Source organism: Myotis nattereri, assembly GCF_964212035.1.
Source record: "Myotis nattereri genome assembly, chromosome: 3".
Taxonomy (NCBI): Eukaryota; Metazoa; Chordata; class Mammalia; order Chiroptera; family Vespertilionidae; genus Myotis; species Myotis nattereri.
This window is the reverse complement of record NC_138077.1, coordinates 53,741,976-53,759,494: the sequence shown is the minus strand read 5'-3', so window position 1 is coordinate 53,759,494 and position 17,519 is coordinate 53,741,976. Positions and strand designations below refer to the sequence as shown.

General features: G+C 41.4%; 2 protein-coding genes across 2 annotated transcripts; both read left to right on the top strand.

Annotated features, from left to right (window-relative positions):
- Positions 1 to 384: 384 nt before the first annotated feature.
- FBXO45 (F-box protein 45) lies at positions 385 to 17,269 on the top strand (the record flags this gene model as incomplete). The annotated part of the gene is made up of 3 exons (XM_081085352.1): positions 385 to 702; positions 8,273 to 8,629; positions 17,084 to 17,269. The coding sequence occupies 3 exons, from the start codon at positions 385 to 387 to the stop codon at positions 17,267 to 17,269; spliced, it is 861 nt and encodes a 286-aa protein (XP_080941478.1).
- LOC308514989 (small ribosomal subunit protein eS1) lies at positions 2,213 to 5,666 on the top strand. Its single transcript, XM_081085353.1, has one exon. The coding sequence runs from the start codon at positions 4,817 to 4,819 to the stop codon at positions 5,609 to 5,611; it is 795 nt and encodes a 264-aa protein (XP_080941479.1). The 5' UTR covers positions 2,213 to 4,816; the 3' UTR covers positions 5,612 to 5,666.
- Positions 17,270 to 17,519: the final 250 nt, after the last annotated feature.

The window sequence follows — 17,519 nt, the reverse complement described above, 5'->3', positions numbered from 1 at the left end:
CCAGGCGCCTCCGTCAAACGGTCACTTCCGGGGCGAGAGGAACCGCGAGCGAGCTGGGCGTGCGCCCTTGCTTCGTGCCCTCAACCCGCATGGCGGGGCGGCGGGCGCGCCTCCGGGAGGCCTCGCGAGTCGGGCGGCTCCGGCGCCCGCGCTGAACCGCGGGGGAGGGGCGGGGGACGCCTGAGCGCGGGCGCGTCTGCCCTCAGTGAGGCGGGGCGGCGGCGGACGGCCCCGGGCAGGGGCGGGAGTGGCGGAGGCGACGGCGGTGAGCTGTGAAAGGGGCGGTGAGCGCTGCTCCGGGTTCTAGGCGAGGCTTGGCCTCCCCAGCAGAGACGGGGGGAAGCGGCGGCGGTGGCGGCGGCCCTCGGGCCGGCTGGTGAGGCGATGGCGGCGCCGGCCCCGGGGGCTGGGGCAGCCTCCGGCGGCGCGGGCTGTAGCGGCGGCGGCGGCGGCGCGGGCGCCGGCTCGGGCTCCGGGTCCGCGGGCGCCGGGGGCCGGCTGCCCAGCCGGGTGCTGGAGTTGGTGTTCTCCTACCTGGAGCTGTCCGAGCTGCGGAGCTGCGCCCTGGTGTGCAAGCACTGGTACCGCTGCCTGCACGGCGACGAGAACAGCGAGGTGTGGCGGAGCCTGTGCGCCCGCAGCCTGGCCGAGGAGGCTCTGCGCACGGACATCCTCTGCAACCTGCCCAGCTACAAGGCCAAGGTGAGGGAGCGCGGGCCACGCCGCCGCCCCGGCGCGCGCTCAGTGCCTCCCGGCGCAGCTTGGGTCGGGCGCCTCGCTTCCCCATCCCTCCCGCCTTCCCGGGCACCAGTCAGTGCCTTCCCTCACCTTCCCCCTCCATAAACATCTCTTCGGATTCAAGTTCGGCTCCGTAACCCACTCCACTTCCGTGATACTTTTTAAAGGACCAGGTGGTACCGTTTCCATCACTCATTCTACTTTTCATAGTCTTTCCCTTTAAAGACAGACCACCCTATTGTTGTACCTTCAATACTCTCGTCTTCTCTCTCTCTCTCTCTCTCTCTCTCTCTCTCTCTCTCTCTCTCTCTCTCTCTCCCCCTCCAAACAGGCTTTATTAGATCTTCCTGCTTTCGTACTTAGGTTTTCACGCTCACATGCACCTAACCTTTCCCAAAATCTGATTTATAATCATTTTTTTCCTTTATTTTCACCCGGGGTTCTCTAATTCTTTCTGCTATGTTGCAGACTCATAAGTGAGTGTGGTCCTGGGCATCCGGCTATCTCTCAGGATATCCATCGGCATCGCTTAACCATCAAAATACTGCCTTGTCCCACTATTATTGGCTACTTCCTTGCCAACTTCTTCCTAGTTCCACCTTGATGGTGTGTCTCTTTAATTCTATTTGTCATAGAATTCCGGTTTTGTTGCATTCCCCCCCCCCCCTCCCTTAGCTTATTGTGCATATTCTTGCCTTCTTCATATGCAAATAAAAATGTCAAGTAACAGGTATGGTTGGGCTGAGAGGACATTGGCACTCTGAGTTTGAGTAATGGAGAATTGGACCTAGGTAGGGAGGTCAGGGAAGGCCTTCTCCAAAGAAATAATGATAAACTGAGACTTGGAGGATAAGGGTATGTAAGCCAAGAAGTGAGAAGAGCCTGCTAGGGGAGAACCTGCTGAGTATGAGGTACACAAATACATCAGCGTGGCTGGAGTATAGAGAACAAAAGTGAGACAGGTTTGAGATAAGATGTAGAGGTAGACTGGGGCTAAACTACAGGGAAGTCATTCTGAAGTGTAAGCAACAGGGGGTTAGGAGTGTGGGGATTAATGATATGATTAGTTTGCATTTTTTAAGAGGTTATTTCTAACTTCAGTATGGAGCACAGGGTGGAGGGAACCTTAGAAATATAAGTAGGTCAATTAGGAAGTAGGTAGTGGAGCAGATGAAGAGAAATTTAGGAGAGATTTTGGAAGTAAAATCTACAGGACTTAGCAGTAGATGTGAATTAGGGGTGAGGAAGAGGGAGGTGCTAAGGATGACTCCTAGATACCTGGCTTACATAATATAGGGATCACCTGGGCTAGATTTACAGGACTAAGAACTAGTTCCGTTTGGGTAGAATAGAATCGACTGTGTTTGAGATATCCGAGAGATTTCAGATAGGCACCGGTTGCAGGTTGGAGCTTAGAGGAGAGACTAAATAGAAAAGTTTCATTTGATTGAATTAAAATAGTGGAAAATATGATTGTAAAGGTAAGCTGAAACGATACATATCATGGAGGTGCTTGAAATATAGCCTTGAGTCTGTTAGTATATAGTTTGGGCTTTGTTCTACATTTGGAAACCACAGATGTTTGAATGGAGGAGTACCAAAATAAGAGCTGTGCTTTAGGAAAACTTGGCTATAAGATGAATTGGAGAGGACAGGGGTTAGTGCCTATACCAGAGGTACTTAAGACAAGTATATAGAACAAATGTATGAACAAGTGTATAGAGGAGAGAAGGGGATGGTTGGGAGAGCTGTTGCAGAGAACAGATCCACATAGGTGGACAGCTAACTGACTGGCTGAGTGAGATGAAGAAGAAGGAAGAGTCAGATAAGATTTCCAGGGAGTCTGGTAACTGAAAGAAGGATGGGAACAGGCTTGGGATAATATAAAACTGGAAAGTATTTGGAGCTGTTAATCTATTTAGGATTTGTCTTCTTTTTCAAAGTTCATATTTTCCATGTCACCTAATAGCATCAATTATTTCAGTCATACTTAGCATCTAACTATAATTCTTCAAATTTCAGACTTAGATCCTAAAGTAGGTCTTAAAGCTGTTAGCCATAATGTACAATCCAGGTTGTGCATGAGTCTTGGGACAGGAACTATATATTGTTTTTATTTATTTATTTGTGTATTTTTCCATTTCTGAATTTTTTAGTATCCATCTCTAAAAGATAAGGACACTTAACATAATCACAATATCATTACATCTCCAAAGTATAAAGCAACTAACAGTAATTCCTTAATATAAAAAAAATGCAGTGTTCAGGTTTCCAATTGTCTCATAAATGTTAAATATTTATTTTTAATTTTCAGTTTATTTAATCAAGATCTATATAATGTTCCAATGGCAAACAGTTGACATGTCTCTTAAGGCTACCTCAGTCTATAAATTCACCCTCCATCTCCCCATCTCTCATTCCTGCAACTTATTTGTTGAAGAAATCAGGTCATGCCCTGGCTGGTATGCTAAGTGGTTAGAGCATCGGCCCTTGGACCTAAGGGTCTCATGTTCGATTCCTGGCCTAGGTTATGTACCTGAGTTGCAGGGTCAGTCCGACCCCTCGGGCTCATGCAGGAGGCAACCAGTCGATGTGTCTCTCTCCATGTTTCTCTCCCCCCCACCCCCCCATCCCTTCTTCCTTTCACTCTCTAAAAAGAAAAACAAAATCAATTCAAAAAATATCCTCGGGTGAGGATGAATGAAAAATAAAAACAAACAAACAATGTTGTCAAGCCCTGTCGGTGTGGCTCACTTCGTTGAGTGTTGTCCCTTGAACCTAGAGGTCGCCGGTTTGATTCCTGGTCAGGGCACATGCCGGGGGTTTCAGGCTTGATCCCCAGTAGGGTGTATGCAGGAGGCAGCCGATCGATGTTTCTTTCTCTGCATCTCCCTTCCTCTCTAAAATCAATGAAAACATTAAAAAAAAAATCAGGTAGTTTACCCTGTCGTTTCCCTTGGTCTGAATTTTGTGTATTTTATTCCCATGGTGTTGCTTAACATGCTCTTCTGTCCTCTGTATTTCCTAGAGGTTTGATCAGTTTAGGTTAGAGTAAGCTTCCTACAAGGTGTTTTTTACTAGAATCAAGAGGTTGGGGTGTGTTCAGAATTGTGTTGTATGATGCAGATTATGGTGGGTAGGAGAGAGAGAGATTAGGGAGATTGGGTGATCCCGGTTAAGAATAGTTTTATGAAGGTGGTAAGATTGGGGCTGATCTTAGAGCAGCGGTTCTCAACCTGTCGGTCGCGACCCCTTTGGGGGTCGAATGACCCTTTCACAGGGGTCACCTAAGACCATCGGAAAACACATATATAATTACATATTGTTTTTGTGATTAATCACTATGCTTTAATTACGTTCAGTTTGTAACAGTGAAATTGGGGGTCACCACAACATGAGGAACTGTATTAAAGGGTCGCGGCATTAGGAAGGTTGAGAACCATTATCTTAGAGGATATGTGGGAGGAGGAAAACAGGTATGATATTACAGACAAGGAAAATTAACACAAAATTAGAAAGGAAAATAGGAACCAGATCTGAAGGGCTTTGAAAGCCAGACAGATGAACTTATAGTTGATATGGTCATCAATGAAACTATCAAAGGTTACTGAACTGGGATAAGATGTAATAAGGATGCTATTTTAGAAAGACAGGTCTGGCCCTGGCCAGTTTTTCTCAGTGGTTAGAGCATTGACCCATGTACTGAAGAGTTGAAGGATCTATCCCGGTCAAGGGCACAGACCTTGGTTATGGGCACAATCCTGGGCCCCAACCGATTGGGGCGTGTGGGGATGAATGGTAACCAATCACATCAATGTTTCTCTCTCTGTCTCTCCCCCTCCCTTCCAGTCTCTCTAAAAATCAATGGAAAAGAAAGTATCCTCAGGTGAGGATTAATAAAAAAAGTAAGTAAATAAATAAAAATAAACTAGCTTCCCTTTCCTATGAAAAAAGAAAAGTCTGGAAAGAATTCAGGTAAAGGTTTAAGGACTGAGGCTGGAGAGATTGGGAGGGGTAGAATGGTCACCAAAAATGTTAAAATGGGCACTTCCGCCCTTTTGGCTCTCTGAGCAGCACCATGGCGGTGGGCAAGAACAAGCGCCTTACGAAAGGCGGCAAAAAGGGAGCCAAGAAGAAAGTGGTTGATCCATTTTCTAAGAAAGATTGGTATGATGTGAAAGCACCAGCTATGTTCAATATAAGAAACATTGGAAAAACACTGGTTACGCGAACTCAAGGAACCAAAATTGCATCTGATGGTCTCAAGGGTCGTGTTTTTGAAGTGAGCCTAGCTGATCTGCAGAATGATGAAGTTGCATTTAGAAAATTCAAGCTAATTACTGAGGATGTTCAGGGCAAAAACTGCCTGACTAATTTCCATGGCATGGACCTTACCCGGGACAAAATGTGCTCAATGGTCAAGAAGTGGCAGACCATGATTGAAGCTCATGTCGATGTCAAGACTACCGATGGTTATTTGCTTCGTCTCTTCTGTGTTGGTTTTACTAAAAAGCGCAACAATCAGATTCGGAAGACCTCTTATGCTCAGCATCAGCAGGTTCGCCAAATCCGGAAGAAGATGATGGAAATCATGACCCGAGAGGTGCAGACAAATGATTTGAAAGAAGTGGTCAATAAATTGATTCCAGACAGCATTGGAAAAGACATAGAAAAGGCTTGCCAATCTATTTATCCGCTCCATGATGTCTTTGTTAGAAAAGTCAAAATGCTGAAGAAGCCCAAGTTTGAATTGGGAAAACTCATGGAGCTTCATGGTGAAGGTAGCAGTTCTGGAAAAGCTACTGGGGATGAGACAGGTGCTAAAGTTGAACGAGCTGATGGATATGAGCCTCCAGTCCAAGAATCTGTTTAAAATTCAGACATTTAATGACAATTAAAAAAACCTATTTGTGAAAAGAAAAAAAAAATGTTAAAATGAAAGATCAGTCCTGGGAAGTAGGAGAATGTCATATACTTTTGAGAAAGAGGTTGTCAACAGTGTCAGTGTGACGAAGAGAATAAGGATAGAGAAAATGAAATTGGTATTTACAAGAATTAGGGATAGGCATAGTTGCATATTAATGAAATTTTTTATAATGAGTTAATTGTCTTTATGGTAATCTCGTGAGTTATTTGGGCAATAGTTAATATTTTGGGGTTGTTTTACTCCTTTAATCCTGTTTTGATCTTTCAGGTTTTTAAAAGTTTATTATAAATAGGAACAGGTAGGGAAAAAATGTAAGAATACTTCAGTTTTACAGCCTCTATGTAAACATGGGATATCTGAAATAAGCAGGTTAGTTTGTTTTTTATTAAATTTCTCTGCTCTGGAATACAACAGTAAAACCTGAAGTACTGCCGAAACTGGTTTGGCTCAGTGGATAGAGCATCAGCCTGCGGACTGAAAGGTCCCGGGTTCGATTCCGGTCAAGGGCATGTACCTGGGTTGCGGGCACATCCCCAGTAGGAGATGTGCAGGAGGCAGCTGATCGATGTTTCTCTCTCATTGATATTTTTAACTCTCTATCTCTCTCCCTTCCTCTCTGTAAAAAAATCAATAAAATATATTTTAAAAAAAAACACAAAAAACCTGAAGTACTGGCTGCTAATAGTAAGTGAACAGTAGATGAGGGGCCTGGATACCTGACTCTCTTTGGGGCTCTTTCTCTAATTAGTTATTTATTTTTAACTAATTTATTTAAATATTTTATTTTTTTAAATCCTAACCTGATGATATACCTTCATTGATTTGAGAGAGAGAGAGAGAGAGAGAGAGAGAGAGAGAGAGAGAGAGAGAGAGAGGAGGAAAACATCTATCGGTTGCCTCCCGAACTCACCCCAACTGGAGATTGAACCCACAATCTTGGTATGTGCCCCAACTGGGAATCAAACCTGTGACCCTTTGGGTTGACACTTTAACCAACTGAGCCACACCTGCCAGGAAATCTAGCTATTGACTTTTAGTTATGAGAGAGGTACTAGGTGACCTTTAAGGCCCTTCCTAATGCTGAAATTCTGTGATTCTGGAGTTGATTTATCAGGTTAACTCAGGGGTGGGCAAACGTTTTGACTCAAGGGCCACAATGGGTTCTTAAACTGGACTGGAGGGCCGGAACAAAAGCATGGATGGAGTGTTTGTGTGAACTAATATGAATTCAAAGTAAACATCATTACATAAAAGGGTATGGTCTTTTATTTCAATAGTTGGCCAGCGGGCCGTAGTTTGCCCACGGCTGGGTTAACTAAAGCAATAGGTCCCAGCCTTTGGCTGTTTTTGGGTAGTTTGAACAAAGTAGAATTTTTTTTTAAAAAAAGCCAAACGCGGACACATAAGTAATACCTTAATCAATAAAGAAAATAAAAAATAATAAAATAAAAGTGGGGGAGCCAAAAGCTTTAAATTATTAAAACATGAAAAATTGTTATTATTTGTACAGAGTAGCAATTTTTTTATGCTATCTTTATTTTGGAAGCTTAAAAAAGTGGTAATTACTGAAGGTTAACTAACCTTTCCTATCAGGGGAAGCTGTTCTGAATAGCTATCTCTTTATAAGTTCTAGTGGTTGAATTTAGATGCTATCTAGGAGATTATTTGATTTGGTAAAATGAGAGTGGTGCTGTCTCAGTGTATGACTAATACCTAGCCAGGAGGCTGAGGATCTAATATCGTTTGTGGTTATTAAAATTTTTCAAAACTTTAGAGCTGTTATGACTAAGTTCTCTCTTTTACTTAAAATATTCTTTTTAGTTGACAGGATTGCCAACATAAAAACTGTGCATCTCAATTTTTTGATATAAAAATAATTGAATATAAACTAGAATAGAGAAAATAGTTTAATGAACCTCCCTATACCTATCACCAAGCTTTACCAATGATTAATTCATAGATAATCTAGTTTCATGTTTACCCTACCCATCTCCTATTCCAACCCTGGATATTTCAAAGCAGTTCCCAGATATCATTATGTTATGTATAAACATTTCAGTATCATCTCTAAAATATATGGATTATTGTATATAACATCTTTTGATATTTTAAGAAGTCTATTTGGAGAAATACCTCGGGTTAGAATTTTAGTCAGAAATGAAACAGTTGGCAGTTATTTTAAATGTTATGTTAGTGTCCCATCCTGAAACTAGCCATTTTTTGAAATGTTTATTATATTACTTAAAAATATGTAACTTTATTATTTAAAAACACATAGCCTGAGGTTTGGGTACTTGCAATTTTTATTTATTCCTTACCCGAGGACATGCATTGCTTTTAGAGAGAGAGGAAGGGAAGGAAGGGGGTAGAGAGAAAAAGAGACATTGATGTGAGACAGAACATCGATCAGTTGCCTCCCATACATGCCTCGACCAGGGATTGAATCTGTAACTTAGGTCTGTGCTCAAACTGGGACTCGAACCCACAGCCTTTCTGTGTGCAGAATGACATGCCAACCAACTGAGCCACATCAGCTAGGGCTGGGTACCTTTTAATATTTAAGAAAAACCGAACTTCTATTTTTTGGTCTGTTTTTCATCTTTTCAGGTACGTGCTTTCCAACATGCCTTCAGCACTAATGACTGCTCCAGGAATGTCTACATTAAGAAGAATGGCTTTACTTTACATCGAAACCCCATTGCTCAGAGCACTGATGGTGCAAGGACCAAGATTGGTTTCAGTGAGGGCCGCCATGCATGGGAAGTGTGGTGGGAGGGCCCTCTGGGCACTGTGGCAGTGATTGGAATTGCCACAAAACGGGCCCCTATGCAGTGCCAAGGTTATGTGGCACTGTTGGGCAGTGATGACCAGAGCTGGGGCTGGAATCTGGTGGACAATAATCTACTACATAACGGAGAAGTCAATGGCAGTTTTCCACAATGCAATAATGCACCAAAATATCAGGTGAGAAACTAGGTATTTTCTTAGATGTGGGCCTTAATCATGCCTTAATTTGTTTTAAATTTACAAAACTTGATATAGTGGCTTTGTATGTCCTTTTTGGTAATTTTTTATTAAATAGTGTAACTGGCCTTTCTCTGCTACTCTAGTAAGTTTTTAGTATCTCAATATTTGTTTCCTAATACATATTCAACCTTGAGCAGTTCATTTTTGCTCTAAATCAGGCGTTGGCAAACTTTTTCTGTACAGGGAGGGCCAGATAGTAAATATTTTAAGCTTTGTGGTCTGAATGGTCTCTGTCACAACTATTCAACTCTGTTTTTAAAGCACAAGAGCAGCCATAAATAATATGTAAATGAATGAGCATAGCTGTGTTTCAATAAAATCTTATTTATAGGCTGTAGGCTAGATTTGGCTCAGGGCCATAGTTTGCCAACTTGTGCTCTAGATTGTCATTTTTCCTTTATGGCACATCCAAATCTGCTTTTTCTAGACATCTCACCCCCCTGATGCACCTGTGTGCATGCACACACATATCCTCTGGTACTTAGTAATCTGTGAATTCAAAGCCTCTGGGTGTGTCAGTAATTTCTATAACGACTGGCAAGATCAGGCAAACTTCTGCATTTTAAAATTCTTTTCATCTTAGCCTTGTATCATATTTATGTTATTTTAGGGTCAAAATTATAGTTTCTATTTGTAAAAGCTATATGATTCCCATAGGTCTAAAACAGTAATCTGATAAGAAATTATAAATTTTAAGGAATTATAGATTGCATATTTCAGAAAAACATGTGGCTTGAAAGCTCTAGCCTCAGTAATAACCTCAAGTCAGGAATACTAAAGTAGAAGAACTAAGAAATATATTCAGTTTCCTGAGGTAGAAAAACCTGGGAGGATTTTTTTTCATAGAATTCTTCACTGTGCTTTTAGGCTCTAAGGAGAAGAGTGTCTGGACTTTGGCGATAAAATCCTGTGACTAGCCTTGTGGTGATTTTGTAGTGAAAAACTTTGGTCTTTGCTTTTCAGAGAACATACTCTGTATGATTTTAATTCTTCTAAATTTATTGAGACCTGTTTTAGTCCCAACATATGATCTATCTTGATGAGTGTTCCATGTGTGCTCGAAGAGAACATATATTCTATTGTTGTATGGAATATTCCACAAATGACATTTATGTCAAGTTGATTGATGGTGTTCAATCTTCTATATCCTTACTGATTTTTCCTTCTACCTGTTCTATCATTTACTGAGAGTAGTGTTGAAATTTCCACTATACTTGCTAATTTTTTTTTTTTTCCAGTTCTGTCAGTTTTTGCTGTCTCTTCTTAGGTGCACATACATACGTATATACTTATCATTGTTATATCTCCCAGTTTGACTAACTATTATCATTATGAAATGACCTTCTTTGACTCCAGAAATATCCCTTGTCTTTTTTCTTTTTCTTTTTTTTTTTTTTACTTTAGAGAGAGGAAGGGAGAAGCTTAGAGAGATAAAAATATCTATGAGAGAGACACATTGATTGGCTGCCTCCTGCACGCCTCCTACTGGGGATTGAGCCCAAAACCCAGGCACATGCCCTAACTGGGAATCGAACCAGGGACCTCTTGGTTCATAGGTCAACGCTCAACCACTGAGCCACACCAGGTGGGCAGTATTTCTTGTCTTTAAGTCTATTTTCCTATTTTGTCTGATATTAATATAGCCACTTGAACTTTCTTACACTTACTAATGTTTACTTTCTTGTGCAAGGTGCCTCTTTCCCCCCATTCCTTTACTTTCTTCTTTTTTTTTAATTTATCTTTATTGTTGAAAGTATTATAGATGTCCCCTTCCCCCATTGACCCCCCTCCCCCCACACACACACTCCTCTTCCTTCCCCTCCCCAGGCCTTCCCTGCACTATTGTCTATCCATGGACAATGCATATCATGTAAGTTCCTTGCTTAATCTCTTCCCACTCCCTCCCCCCCCCTCCCCCCCCGCCCCTTCCAAAATAGGTCAGTCTGTTGCATGCTTCAATGTCTCTGGATCTTTTTTGTTCCTCAGTTTATTTTGTTCATTAGATTCCACATGTAAGTGAGATCATGTGATACTTGTCTTTCTTTGACTAGCTTATTTTGCTTAGCGTAGTACTCTCCTGGTCCCTCCATACTGTCTCAAAGGGTAAGAGATCCTTTTTTTATAGCTGTATAGTATTGCATGGTATAAATGTACCACAGCTTTTTAATCCCTTTATCTACTGATGGGCACTTGGTCTGTTTCTAGATGTTAGTTATTGTAAATAATGCTGCTATGAACATAGGGGTACATATATTCTTTCTGATTGGTGTTTCAGGCTTCTTAGGATATATTGCTAGAAGTGGCATCATTGGGTCAAATGGCAGTTCCATTATTAATTTTTTGAGGAAACTCCACACTGTTTGCCATAGTGGTTGTACCATTCTGCATTCTCTCCAGCAGTGTACCAGGGCTCCTTTTTCTCCACATCCTTGCCAGTACTTGTTGTTTGTTGATTTATTGATGGTAGCCATTCTGACAGGTATGAGGTAGTACCTCATTATCATTTTAATTTGCATCTGATAATTAGTGATGTTGAGCATTTTTTCATATGTCTCTTGGCCATTTGTATGTCTTCTTTGGAGAAGTGTCTATTCATGTCTTCTGCCCATTTAAAAAATATATATATTTTATTGATTTCAGAGAGAGAGAGAGAGAGAGAGAGAGAGAAACATCAATGATGAGAATCATTGATTGGCTGCCTCCTGCACACTGCACACTGGGGGTCGAACCTGCAACTCAGGCATGTGCCCTGAATGGGAATCAAACCGTGACCTCCTGGTTCATAGGTCGGCACCCAAACATTGAGGCACCCTGACCGGGCGCATTTTTTAATTGGGTTGTTTGTCTTCCTTTTGTTCAGTTGTATGAATACTTTATATACTTTGGAAATTAACCCCTTATCAGATGTATCATTGCCAAATATGTTCTCGCATACAGTGGGTTTCCTTTTCAAGTTGATGATGGTTTCTTTTGCTGTACAGAAGCTTTTTATCTTGATGTGGTCCCATTTGTTTATTTAATATTTTGCTGCCTATGCTTTCTTCTGGGATTTTTATGGTTTCACGAGTTATATTTAAATCTTTTATCCATTTTAAGTTTATTCTTGTGTATGGTGTAAGTTGGTGGTCTAGTTTCATCATTTTGCATTTATCTGTCCAATTATTCCAACACCATTATTGAAGAGACTGCCTTGACTTCATTGTATGTTCTAGTTACCTGATAAATTGTTTGCCTTCATTTCACTTAGTTCCTTTTCTGGCAATTCCTTCTTTTCTTTCATGTCGGGGTTGTTTCTTTGTCTCCTTTTTTTGCTGTCCCTTTGTATTTTTTTCCATCTATTAGATCAAACTGTTATGGTTCCCAGTGGGTTGGTCTTATGTAGTAATTGTTTTGTGGGACCCAGTGACTCAGTCTCTTAGATCTCCTGAGCTGGGTGCTCTAGGAATGTCCCTTGTGTGACTTATTTGAGTTCTGTTGTAATTGGGTCTTGAATGTTGTCCTGTTCGTGAATGGAATCTCCTCTCAGGCTGTCTGACTGTGAGGCTTAGCCCCAACCACATCGTACGAGCCCTAGTGGAGGTGCTGACAGAACAGAACAAAACACAACAAAATAGCCCCAGCCAGTGTCTCAGTGGTTAGAGCATTGGCCTGTGGAATGAAGGATCAAAGGTTCAATTCTGGTCAAGGGCATGTACCTCTGTTACAGGTTTGATCCCTGGCCCCAGTAGGGGCACGTGCGGGAGAAACCAGTCGTGTCTCTCTCACATCGATATTTCTCTCTCTGTCTCTCACCTTCCCTTCCATTCTGTCTCAAAAATCAATGGAAAAAAATATCCTTGAGTGAGGATTAACAACAGCAAAAAACACAACAAACAAAATAAAACGATACACAAGACCCCTACAACAACAAAAGGAACCACAAAAGAAAAAAGAATTAGGCAAGAGAAAAGAGAGCAAGAATGATAGAAGAAAACCAAGAAAAAAATATAAGGAGAAAAAAAGGGAAGAAAAAGGAATATGAAAGGGCAGAGATAAAAAAGAAAGTCAGAGTAAAGAATAGGGGAAGGATATGGTATAAAAGAGAAAAGGAAGAAAAATATTTGAAAAGGAAATAGAGGAGAGAGCAGATAGACCAAAAAATAAGAAAAGGAAAAAAAGATGAGAAAGCAGGAGGAAGGGGACAAAAATAGAGTAAGAAAGGGGAAGAGAAAAATTAGATATATGAAAGAGAAAATAGAGACTAAAATAATAACAAATAAAGCAGAAAGAAAATAAAAAAAAAGAGGAAAAAAGAAAGCGAAGTGGCATTCAGCAGCAGAGATTAGTGCCTCCACGGAGCTCCCTTTGGCCGGAATCGAACCTGGGACCCTTCCGTCTGCAGGCTGACGCTCTATCCACTGAGCCTGGAGCTCCCCTTGGATTCTGCTTTTCTGATGATTGCAGCTTACTGTGTTGTCTGCCAATTCTGAGCTTCCTGGGAGGTACTTAGGTGCTAACCACTGTCAGGAACTCCGATGTGGCTGCCAGTCAGCTCTGTGATGGGGGAGGTCTCAGTATAGGAACAATAACCCCTGCAGGTACCCCTGTGTGGGAGAAAGGTGTCCCGTCCCCCCCCCCACACACACACACACACTTTTTAAAAATATATATTTTATTGATTTTTACAGAGAGGAAGGGAGAGGGATAGACAGAAACATCGATGAGAGAGAAACATCGATCAGCTGCCTCCTGCACACCCCCAACTGGGGATGTGCCCGCAACCAAGGTACATGCCCTTGACCTTTCAGTCCGCAGGGAGACGCTCTATCCACTGAACCAAACCGGTCAGGTCCCACACACTCTTCTTGCTCTGATGCCAGACAGTCCAGTTGCACCCTGTATGCTTCTGGATCTCTCTGAGCCGTTGTTCTAGTGCTGGAACTCAGAGAGCGGACTGTGTAAGTTTGTGCACCTGCCTTTAAGAGGAACTGCTAGGACTCGGACAGCCTCTGTATCACTGAGCCGCAATTCCTGCTGGTTTGTACAGCCTGAAGTTATGGGGACTTCTCTTCCCAGCTCTGGAACCATGGGCTGGAGTCTGGTGTGGGGCTGGGATCCTTGCTCCGCACAGGAGGCCTCTGCAGCTGAGATATCCCTCCCATTTGCGAAAAATGCCACATGTGGGTGTGGGACCAGCCCATTTTGCCCCACCCTCCTCCTGTCAGTCTCTGTGCTTTCTTCTTTTCTTCTCTAGTTGGACTTCCATTCAGTCAGCTTTCAGGTGGTTCTGAATGATGGTGGTTTATTTTAGTTGTAATTTTGATGTGGTTGTGAGAAGTGGCGAGTACCGCCCTTTATCTCTGCCACCATCTTGGTTCTTCCCCTATTGACTGTACCCCCCCCCCCCCAAATAGGAGTTACACTTTACTGTTTCTTTTCATATCCACCAATTTTCAAATTGAAAACTGGATATTGTACATTATATGCAGTGTATCTGGAATGTTTTATTCCTCTAACTTGCTTTGTCTAAAGAATGTAGGTTTTCTTGTTCTAGCAGGCAGTTAACTTGTCTTGACTCCTACTGTAAACTGTCTCCCCCATAGTGTGCAGCAGCTAATGGCTTTGTTCAATTTTATTTTTTTTACTTCTCATTGCTTTTTTTTTCAGCCTAGTTCAGTGGTCGGCAGACTGCGGCTCGCGAGCCACATGTAGCTGTTGGGCCCCTTGAGTGTGGCTCTTCCTAAGTCTTAGGAGTACCCTAATTAAGTTAATAACAATGTACCTCCTATATAGTTTAAGTTTAAAAAATGTGGCTCTCAAAAGAAATTTCAGTCGTTGTACTGTTGATATTTGGCTCTGTTGACTAATGCGTTTTTGCCGACCACTGGTCTAGTTCCTTAGAGGTTTCCTCTGTATCTGTGTAATAAGAGCAATCACACAGAATTGGGCAGGGTTTATTCTCAGATTGTGGGGCTCATCCTCTTAGTGGTTCTGTTGCTTCTAGAGCTCCTACTCTAAGGTTCCAGTTACTCTATCTTCTCCAAGTTTTGCCCTCTGACACCTGAAGCTAGTAAGACTTCTGCTTTCTGCTCCTTTTGCTGTGTGCGTGCTGTACACTCCGTCAAAGGTGAAGCAAAGTTGCAAATTTCACCAGGAGCGATACTGTCTTTTTTTCATCTTCTGTAAAATAGGGATAACATCTAGGATTGATATGCAAATAAAGCACACAACAAATACCCAACAAAATATTAACTTTTCTATTTTTGTTGTTGTTATTCATGTTTTGTTGGTGGTAGAAATGGTGATGATAATTAGGATGTGTTTAGGTCCATTAAATGGGGTGATGGTCAAAGGGAGGAAAAAAACAGATGTTAGTAGTTATTTGTGATAAGAAATACAACAAAGGGAAGTATTAATAACACCAGGAATTATCATAATTGGGAAGTATTAAATTGCTATTTTTTATTACAAATGTTAGGACTTTCTGCCTCCACGTATATAGGTGCAACAACTTTTAATAGATGCAAATTATAAAGAGAAAAACATCCTCATTTCTTTGCCTATTTTTCTAAATGGGAAAATAACTGAATATATTATGCTTCCAGTTTAGTTTAACAATCAGTGCTGTTGTTTTTATAAGTGTTTCAGATCAGTGCCCACAAAATGACTATTAAAAAGCCTATTATGATCTTTAGAAACTATAATCAGATTTGGCTATTCATGATTACATAAGTTCCATATTGTATATAGAACTGCTTTAACTTTAAAGGCTATATAAATATTTCATAGTATACTAGAGTCCTGGTACATGGATTCGTACACTGGTGGGGTCCTTTGTCATGGCCTGCTCCCTCTCGCAATCCGGGACCCTCAGGGGATATCAGACTGCCGGTTTCAGCCCAATTCCCACAGGCCAGGCCAAGGAACCCCACCAGTGCATGAACCCGTATGCATATAAGTTCTTTGGTTAATCTCTTCCCGCCTTCCTGGCTCCCCGCTTCCCTCTGAGATTCATCAGTCTGTTCCATGTTTCCATGCCTGTGTGTTGAGTGTCTTCCCCCTGGTGGTCAGTGCATGTCATAGTCGCTTAGGCTTTTATATATATAGATATGTACTTTTTATTGTAGTAAAATATATACAATGATATAATTTTAACCATTTGTAAGTGTATATAATTCAGTGGCATCAAATATATTCACAGTGTTGTATAACCATCTATTATCTATACCCAAAACTTTTTTATCATCTTCAACATAAACTCTGTACTCATTAAAAAAAAATAACTCCCGCCGAAACCGGTTTGGCTCAGCGGATAGAGCGTCAGCCTGCGGACTGAAGGGTCCCGGGTTCGATTCCGGTCAAGGGCATGTACCTGGGTTGCGGGCACATCCCCAGTAGGAGATGTGCAGGAGGCAGCTGATCGATGTTTCTCTCTCATCGATGTTTCTAACTCTATCTCTCTCCCTTCCTCTCTCTGTAAAAAATCAATAAAATATATATTTAAAAAAAAAAATAACTCCCCATTTTTGACTCTCACCCCCCAGCCTCTGGTAACCTCTGTTCCATTTTCTGACTATGAATATGAATATTCTAGGTGCCTGTTATAAGTGGAATCGTACAATATTTGTCTTTTTGTGTCTGATTTATTTCACTTAGCATAATGTTAAAGGTGCATCCATGTAGCATATATCAAAGGTGCATTTTTTTTTTTTTAATAAGTGATGACTGGGAAGCTAACCCAGGTCATTCATATATATATATAAAATTATTATTATTATTTTTTTTTTCAGAGAGGGAGAGAGAGGTAGAAACATCAATGATGAGAGAGAATCATTGATAGGCTGCCTCCTGCACGCTCCACACTGGGGATCAAGCCCGCAACCCAGGCATGTGTCCTTGACTAGAATCGAACCTGGGACCCTTCAGTCCACAGATCGATGCTCTATCCACTGAGTCAAACCAGCTAGGGCAAGGTGCCTATTTTTTTATGGATGACTAATACCCGTGTATGTGTGTGTGTATACTATAGTAATTTGAAAAGATTACTTAGATAGCCTTTTTTGGGTAAAATATGATACCAAGTTATAGAGTTTAGTGATATTCTTCTTAAGCAAAGCCTTGAAACAGAGTAAATAAGATTAGAGTACTGATCCAGGGGACATTTGAATTTTCAGTATTAAATATAGATTCCATGTAAGTCTTAAACTGAAAACAAATCAAGCAGTTATGATGAAATTGATATATATTCTTCTAGAATCTAGAAGTTTCTCCCTGACCAGAAATCTTCTCTTTTGGTTTTTATAGGTAATATATTCTTAATAATATTTTCAGCTTGTTCATTTGTATTATGTTTCTATTAGCTATGCACTTGATGGTTTTTTTCTCTAATCTTCTTTTGATATCTGTTTGCAGATAGGAGAAAGAATTCGAGTCATCTTGGACATGGAAGATAAGACTTTAGCTTTTGAACGTGGATATGAGTTCCTGGGGGTTGCCTTCAGAGGACTTCCAAAGGCCTGCTTGTATCCAGCAGTTTCTGCTGTGTATGGCAACACAGAAGTGACTTTGGTTTACCTTGGAAAACCTTTGGATGGATGACAGTGGCTTTCTTGGGATGAAAGACAGAGTGGAGGAGATATCTGCTTGTGGAAAGTAAAATCATGAAGTGACAGTGTCATGCATGCATGTCCAAGAAACATCCTGAAAAACACATGAAATTGTTAACTGTAGAAGCAACTCTACAGCAAAGATAATCTTAGTGTTTCCTCTTTCTACTGGGCCAGAAAAATCCTCAGGGTTGCAGTTGGTTGAGTGGGCAGTTGACATATGCATGTTGCAACAGAATTTG